Genomic DNA, 8,274 nt, shown 5'->3' on the forward strand with positions numbered 1-8,274 from the left:
CTTTTACTCTCCCTTCTTCCTTCTGATTTGCATGATTTTGTTGAGTTATTGATTTTTTGTTCTATTCTCAATCTATTGTGAACTTGGGTTGTTGCTGTATTTGGTGAATTTGGGTTTTGTTTTGATTTTAGTGGTGGGGATCATGTGTATTGTCTACTGTGTAGGTTTTAGGGTTTTTTTTTTGGGCCTTTGGGGGTATTTTTGGTTGTTCATTGAATTTGAGCTTTATATATAATACTTATAATTTATCTTTTAATTTTCTGCTTGTAATGATTTTCTGCTTGTATTTTGATGGCTATCATCTCTTTAATTTTGATGCAGATAGCCAGATATGAGCGGAGAGGTTTTAAGCACTACTACGCTATGGAGATATGTGACTAAGAAGGATAAAGTTAAAGGTGGTGGTAATTGGAATTTTGTATGTAACCACTGTTAAGTTCCATATTCGGGTTCATATTCAAGAGTGAAAGCACATTTGTTAAAGATTCCAGGCTCTGGAATTAGAATATGTCCAAAGGTCAGAGAACATAAACTTCAGGAAATGAAACAATTGAGTGATGAAGCTGAGGCCAGAGCAAAAGCATCTAAGTTTAAAAGTGTGCCTCTGCCAACATGTGGATCAGGTAGTGGTTTTTCTTTTGCGTCAAATTCTTCATCACTTGTTGAAGATCCTAGGAAGAATAAAAGAGGGGTTGAGAGCCCAATAGAGAAATTGTATAATGCTACCAGACGTGAAGAAATGGATAGCATAATTGCACGGTTGTTTTATGCAGCTGGCTTGCCATTCCATCTTTCTAGGTGTCCATATTATAAAGTTGCATTTAATTTGGCTAGATCAGATAGTAAAAGCATTCAAGGTTATATTCCGCCGGGTTATAATAAACTAAGAACAACTCTTTTACGGAAGGAAAGAGAACATGTTGAGAAAGAGCTAGAACCAATTAAGAGCACTTGGAAAGAAAAAGGTGTGAGTATTGTGACCGATGGATGGACCGACGAACAACGAAGACCCCTCATGAACTTTATGGCTGTTTCAGAGGCTGGTGAAATGTTTATTAAAGCAGTCAACACTCAAGGGTCAGTGAAGGACAAAGAGTACATTTCTAAGTTGATCATTGAGACAATTACGGAAGTTGGGCATCAGAATATCGTGCAAGTAATCACGGACAATGCACCAGTTTGTAAGAGTGCAGGGCTACTTGTAGAAGGTCAGTTTAAACACATTTTTTGGACTCCATGTGTAGTACACACACTGAACCTTGCTTTAAAGAATATATGTCATCCGAGAGATATTCGAACTAATGTTTTAGTATATGAAGGGTGTGCTTGGATTAGTGAAATTATTGCTGAGGTGGTACTGATCAGAAACTTCATCACTAAACATTCCATGAGATTAGCCATGTTTAATGAACATGTGGAGTTAAAATTATTCACACTTGCAGAGACACGTTTTGCCTCTAGTATTATAATGCTTCAAAGATTTAAAGATGTGAAGCAAGGACTCCGTAACTTGGTAATTTGCAATCAATGGTCATCATATAAAGATGATGATCCTAATCAAGCATTGTTTATAAAAGAGAAGTTGTTGGATGATGATTGGTGGAACACTTTGCAGTATGTTATTGATTTTACAAAACCTATCATAGAAATGCTTAGATTATGCGACACAGACGAGCCTTGTCTTCACTTGGTTTATGAAAGGTGGGATCGAATGATAGATGAGGTAAAAAGCATTATACATCGCCACGAGGGCTTACAAGAATATGATATTTCACCATTTCATATGGTGGTGGACGGGATTTTAACAGATCGTTGGAGTAAAAGTAGCACACCACTTCACTCTTTGGCACATTCATTGAACCCAAGGTATGTATGACAGTATAAAATATGCAATTGCTTATTTATATTTTCTGGTCAGTTGAGTTAAGTGTTAAAAAATATTATACTAAAATCATAATTGAAACAACAGAGGTATTATAGTCGTCAGTGGCTTGATGAACGTCCAGGGCGTGTTCCACCACATAGAGATCTTTTGATTGCAGGTCAAAGATTGAAGTGTTTCGAGAGGTATTACGATGCGGATGAGTTAAGAGAAGTTAACATTGAGTATGCTAAGTTTTCATCTTGCCGTGAAGAATTTGCAAATGCAAATACCATAAATGATAGATGAAGTATGAATCCTTATGTGTGGTGGGTTACTTATGGGGTGTATGCTCCTTTACTTCAGCAAAAAGCACTCATGTTGCTTGGCCAACCTTGTTCATCTTCTTGTAGTGAGAGAAACTGGAGTACGTATAGTTTCATAAATTCTGTGAAGAGAAATAAAATTACTCCACAAAGAGGTGAAGATTTGGTATTTGTTCATACTAATCTTCGTCTCTTATCAAGACGAAGCCCAGAATACTTGCTAGGGGATACAAGAATGTGGGACATTGGAGGTGATTCTTTTGATACTATGGAGGGTACTGTTGGTGTACTTGAAGTTGCTGATCTTTCTCTTAATGAGCCAGAGATGGAACGCATGATATTGGATGATAATGAAGCTAATGTGGAGGAGATATACCCCCTGGTTTGACTGTTGACGTTATTTTTTGGTGAGCAGGTAACTGTCCATCTCCTTGATCTGTTTTATTCTAAAATTTTAGTTACCATCATGCCAATTCTTTGTTTTATGGTGTGAATTCCTCCTAAAATTTGTGTTTAAACTGACCTTCTACAAGTAGCCCTGCACTCTTACAAACTCTGGCAAGTTTCATTTATGCCAATTCTTTGTTTTAAATTTCTACAGCTGGATGTAGCGGCATTCACATCATACTTGGAGGATCCTTATTTTTTGGGCTAGTATTTGGTTCATGAAGTTGCGCTGTTGCGGGAAGGACTTTACTCCCCTTTGCGAAGCCTTCTAATTTTTTGTTGATATGTATATATATATATAGACTAGTAAATGTCGCGGAAAGGACTTTACTCCCTTTTGCGAAGCCTTCTAATTTTTTGTTGATATGTATATATATAGAATAGTAAATGTCTATATAACCTTTTGTTGATAATGGATATCTATGTTCTCCTGGAAGGCTGGAACATTTAGACAGGTAAATGCTTAATCTTTTATGTTAGGAATGGGGACAAACATATACAATTTAATGGAAATATTTATATATATACGTGTCCGTGTCCTAGTATTTTGAAAAATTACCGGCCCTCGTGTCCGTGTCATGTCGTGTCCGTGTCCGTGTCGTGTGTCGGTGCTTCCCAGCTCACATCTAACTTCTCCACAGATTTTCCTTGGATTCCAAGGACAAGGTTTAGTTTTTCCAAAAATATTTTTCTCCAACAGCAAATCATTCTGGCCTTGGAATTTTTTTGTTTTTAGCCGTGGATCCATACTCAACAGTGCTCTCTCACTCTCGACCATCTCACAACTCACAAGGAGAAAGAGGTGGATTCGAACTGCATTGTGCTAGCTAGTTGCCTGGACCATTTATCTTGTCCATTTTCTTCAATTGCCACCTGCAAATCTGTGTCCTTGTTACTGTCATAAGATTTTATTCTTGATTGTAAGAATGAATTCTGTAATTATTTTTCATCTAACTGAACGGACGATTATTTATTTTTTTCAGGATAATTAATTTGTTGCTAGGAAATCACATTCTTGCATTGCTCTTTCAAGTATAACTGCACTAGTCAGTACTCTAGCACCTTTTCTTTTGTTTGGCCTGACATTTATTGGCTTCAATTATGAAAACTTTAAGGGACCAATTTGCATAATCTAGTCTAGCGTTCGTTTATCCACGGGTAGTTTGTAACTTTGAGCAACCTGCTTATGTACTAAATTGGCAGCGCCAGTGAATTGACCCTTTATCTAATTTGATCTGTTAAAATTAGCTATAACCAACCTATCTAAAAGGGATACTTTATTATTTTAGAAATTTATTAACATACCCAATCTGTAAAATCCAGTAATTGACAGATCTTAACATAATTGGAATGGTGGTGATAATTCGATTGTTCGGTTGTTGACAGAGACCGAAAATCGAAATATGGATACCAGTACCATCTCCTCCTACCTCCCAGACGGTAATGCTTGACTTATTTGGACTTGCCTTAATGGTGCCACTGCATCAAAAGTTAAGTTTTTCCTTGTGATGGAGAATTGGAGATCATATGAGGTCATGGCAGTGATATTGGATTTTTCTGAATAGCAGTGATTTTTTTTTTTTGTGGTTGAGCACTTGATTGCGCATGTCAACTAGGCAAGATTTCAAGCAATATGGAGCAAACAAACAGGTAGTTGGCTGGTAGAATTTACTCCAACAATGTAGGCAAAGCCATCTTTAAACTATGGTTGGCTGGTAGAATTCAATCTTTGGACTATTTCATCAAAGAAGTTTAGTTTGATTAGGTGGGTATTGATTAAAAAGTGCATGCAACAGAGCAAATGAAACAATGATGTATGCAATTAACTGTTTGCTGAAATCACATTAGTTTTTATCACCAAAGATTGAATTACATTATCAGCTCTAAATTTTCCGTTACGAAACAATATTTTCTTACTTGTGAAATGAAAAGAGGAAAAATCATAAGTTAGGGCAAAAATGGAGTTGCCCTCTCCATCTCACTACAGTTCGAATTATTGAAGGAAGATTTTTTTTTCTTTTTTGGTGATGAAACCATCAAAATAGATCGAGTTACGGCCTTCCATTCCATGGCTTTTACTCTGACTTGTTTTTAGACTTTTCAAACAACTGATCATCGGTTTGATAATACACAACCTCCCCGCTATCACTGACGTAATGGTCTTGTTTCATGCTGTTTATTAGGTTTCCAACTAAATGAATTGGGAACGGCCCTGATTTCTTTGGCTCCCGGTAATACTTACCTAATACATGTTTAGCTGCCTTGGTCTGCAAAAACAGTTTGAACAGCCATTAAGCAAAAACTTCTCGAGGGTTTACGCACTTGCTTTAGTCATTCAGAATGTAAAGATAAGATAGGCAGATAGATAGGTACTCACTGCTTCAACCAAATGGTAATGTGGAATCTGGGGGAATAGATGATGGATAACGTGAGTTCCAATGTCGTGATGAATGTTGTTAATCCACCCATAATCACGATCCACTGTTGTGAGCCCTCCTCTTAGATAACTCCATTCCTGTTGCATACCAGTAATTTGAACAATTTAGTTTCTTCTGTTCGGGTCCGTAGTGGTTTGAGAACAAAATTGCAGCTAAGCATGTTCAATATTTCCTAGTTCCTGAAAATTTAAAGAGCATACAAGATTCAGAATGGGCCTATTCGAGACCAATTCTCACCTCTCCTCTGTACCAAGGAAGCTTTTGCTCATGGCCATGGTGATGCAAGTAGGTAACCATATCCAACCACATCACAAAGATCTGCATTTGTAATCAAATCTCAAGTAAGAACATTTTATACGATCCAAACAAGATAAACAAATTCAACAAGAAAAAACAAATAGTGAACTCACCCAATATGGTATGCCGTATAACTTGATGACTCGGATTGGACCTACTATACAAGAACATACTACAAGTGATGCAGCCATTGTCATCCAACAAAGTGTAGAGATAACCACACAGCTCCTCTCGTTTGGTGCAAACAAATCACTGTTTGGGTCGAAATGAGAACCCTTCTTTCCGGGACTTCTGCGCCACTGCAACCAACAATCCATTTATCACCACACAATCCCAAGATATTGGAATCCAAATTAACACCAGAATTCATTATTCTACAACAACTACAAAGATGAAGCTAGCTTACCAGATATATTGGGTATGCAAACATGGGAAACGGAACGGTGAATCGAAGGCTTCGACTAGTATCATCCATGTTTCTGTAAACCTTCTCAGTCAACTGCAATGCATAAATTTAATTACTTCAATAATCCAATTAAAAACATTTAAACCAAATTAAAAACATTTAAACCAAATTAAAAACAGTGTAATGGTCCCCTTTTCTTTGGAACAGAGAGGTCATGCAAAGAGAGCTGTTGCAGAACAAACCGGGTGCCATGATTCATCATTCTCAACGTGTCCATGATTCTGGTGATGGGTTCTATGACTGATTCTCCTGTAAATAATATGAAACATTTATGGCAAATTAAATATGGTATTACAAATCTGACATAATTTCCTAAAATATCAATTTTTTTACCAAATACATTTTGTATTTTTTCCATAATTTGCAGATTTAGATCTATTACAAATCTAGAAAAATATTTCAAGAAAAAAAAAAAAAAAAAAAAGATTTTATTACCATCCATTATAAGGCACAAGAATGAACGAATGAAGAAGATGTCCAACAATACTGTTAAGTTTCTGACTGTTTGAAAAGCTCCCATGGCCGCTACAGAATTTCATCAAACAAACAAATGATAATAAAATCAATCAAGAGATTCATAGAAATGGGGGAAGGGCATTGGAAAAAGAAGAAGAGATAAGGAGAGGGACAAACCAGTCATGGCCAAGAACAAAGATTGCCCAGAACATGGTTCCTTGAGCAGCCCAATAGAAAATCCAGAAAACCCAGTTATTAAAATACTCAGCAGAAGCAGCTAATGCAGCAACCACAAGAATATCTCTGAAAACATAACTCATCGACCTCCATGGATTCTTGATCCAACAGTGTTTAGGAATGGCATTACGGATCTCAGCTATCTTAAATGGAGGTGGTGCACCCGGATTAAACCCATCATTTTTATCCTCCCCCTCTTCATTTTGAACCTCATTTATCTTTGTCTGTTGTTGATATTCATTGTTCTTGTGCACTCTGTTTGCTGAAGCTGAGAACAAGGTTCTGGGAAGACGAAGAATGGATCTAAGACCATATTTAGGTGAGAACCAACTCGCCATTATTGGAAGAAAGGATACGAGATCCAAACTCCCAAAGATGAAGGGAAGGGCTGAGAGAGAAGAAACACACAAGTATTAACCACAGATTGGTTGGATTGTCTTGAATCTCTCTTCTCTATTTTTTTTCTTTCATCTCTACACTCTCAAGGGTTTATATATAAATACCAAAACAGCAACTTACACCAAGAGAAGGAGGAAGATGTAAATGGGCCATCAAAAGTGTTTCAAGAGAGTATGGCCCCACTCACGTGAGGTTTTTTCATTTTCATTGGCCTGAATATATTTCTTTTCCTTTTTTTTTATTTTTACTTTTCGATTTTACTTTCATTTTTTTATTAATTTACTTTTTATTTTGTTACTTGCTAAATATTAGGGTTTTAGCATCAAACTAATTCCAAATCTTGTGACGTGAAAATTGGTCCAAAATTGGTAAACGTTTTGCTTAGTCACTTGAGTAGGTATTCAGGCTATTTTTGGTCATTTCGTGTTTATGCTGTTTTACTGGACTACTTGGGGCGAAAATGATTTGGTTCGAGTTCAACCTGTTCGGGAAAACTTCCGGAACATTTTTTTTCTTTTTTAACTTCCAAAATAATCCAATATGTACATTGTTTTCTTGGTGTACCCAAATTTACCTAACAAGAAGGAGGGACCTGTTTAATTATTAAACGTACTGCTAATTTGGACACCGTTCCCTTGATGTCCTCAAATTTACCTTGGGAGGTGTGTACATTCTGTACGAGTTTTAGTCGGGAATACAATGACATAAATGAAGTAGTAAATAATTTTGTTCTGCAGAAACTGTCCGGTGTCTATGCTCTATCGAAGCTGCTCCGTATCTACCAGTTTCATACACAGGGTACATACACCCCTATGTGGCATTGATCTCCACCGTTCATTGCTTCCCCACCCAACCCCACCAGAAAAAATAGGAGGTCCTTTTTAAAGAATGGACCAATGCAAATTTGACACGTAAACGTGGTATAAATTTAGTGTATGATTTTGGTGTATAAGTAGCATTTTCGCTGAGATGCTCTCTCGTCCAATGACTCAAAGAAGAGCGGCATTTATTCAATTGTTTGTGGGAAAATAGAGTTACTCCAACATGGTGACGTAAACCTATTTAAGCTGAGAGTGTAAAATTGTGAATGAATGTAACCAAAGCGAGATTAAATCTTGTTCATATCCGATTCATGTAATTTTTTATTGCGGATATTGGCATGATGATAATGATGCACAATGTATCGATTTGAAGGTTGGGAAGATGACATTCAATTCTTGCTACCCTTTTCTCTTTTCGAATGTAAGAAATCAAATACCGATTAAAACAAAAAAATCAAAAATGACGCGTTTTGTGAATCTTTGTTTGTAAATAATACTGAGTTTGCTAGAAACGAATAATCTTAAG

General features: G+C 36.6%; 2 protein-coding genes across 2 annotated transcripts; one reads left to right on the forward strand and one right to left on the reverse strand.

Annotated features, from left to right (window-relative positions):
* The first annotated feature begins 331 nt into the window (after positions 1 to 331).
* On the forward strand, positions 332 to 2,170 carry LOC113312416. The gene is made up of 3 exons (XM_026561167.1): positions 332 to 404; positions 492 to 1,866; positions 1,981 to 2,170. Exons 1-3 carry the CDS (start codon positions 332 to 334, stop codon positions 2,168 to 2,170), a joined length of 1,638 nt encoding a protein of 545 aa, XP_026416952.1.
* Positions 2,171 to 4,436: 2,266 nt separating this feature from the next.
* Positions 4,437 to 6,997, reverse strand: LOC113309945 (omega-3 fatty acid desaturase, endoplasmic reticulum-like). Its single transcript, XM_026558461.1, has 8 exons — positions 6,469 to 6,997; positions 6,271 to 6,360; positions 6,018 to 6,084; positions 5,776 to 5,868; positions 5,483 to 5,668; positions 5,310 to 5,390; positions 5,012 to 5,149; positions 4,437 to 4,901 (listed from the first exon to the last, which is right to left on the reverse strand). Exons 1-8 carry the CDS (start codon positions 6,864 to 6,866, stop codon positions 4,710 to 4,712), a joined length of 1,245 nt encoding a protein of 414 aa, XP_026414246.1. The 5' UTR covers positions 6,867 to 6,997; the 3' UTR covers positions 4,437 to 4,709.
* Between the last annotated feature and the right edge of the window lie 1,277 nt (positions 6,998 to 8,274).

The sequence above is a fragment of the Papaver somniferum genome, chromosome 9 (assembly GCF_003573695.1).
Source record: "Papaver somniferum cultivar HN1 chromosome 9, ASM357369v1, whole genome shotgun sequence".
Lineage (NCBI taxonomy): Eukaryota > Viridiplantae > Streptophyta > Magnoliopsida > Ranunculales > Papaveraceae > Papaver > Papaver somniferum.

Coding starts and splice junctions, on each gene's coding strand:
- LOC113312416 (XM_026561167.1), top strand. CDS start 332: ATGAGCGGAGAGGTTTTAAGCACTACTACGCTATGGAGATATGTGACT. Junction 405..491: donor GGATAAAGTTAAAGGTGGTG/GTAATTGGAATT, acceptor TAAAGATTCCAG/GCTCTGGAATTAGAATATGT. Junction 1,867..1,980: donor GCACATTCATTGAACCCAAG/GTATGTATGACA, acceptor GAGGTATTATAG/TCGTCAGTGGCTTGATGAAC.
- LOC113309945 (XM_026558461.1), bottom strand. CDS start 6,866: ATGGCGAGTTGGTTCTCACCTAAATATGGTCTTAGATCCATTCTTCGT. Junction 6,361..6,468: donor TTTGTTCTTGGCCATGACTG/GTTTGTCCCTCT, acceptor GAAATTCTGTAG/CGGCCATGGGAGCTTTTCAA. Junction 5,869..6,017: donor ATGATGAATCATGGCACCCG/GTTTGTTCTGCA, acceptor TATGCATTGCAG/TTGACTGAGAAGGTTTACAG.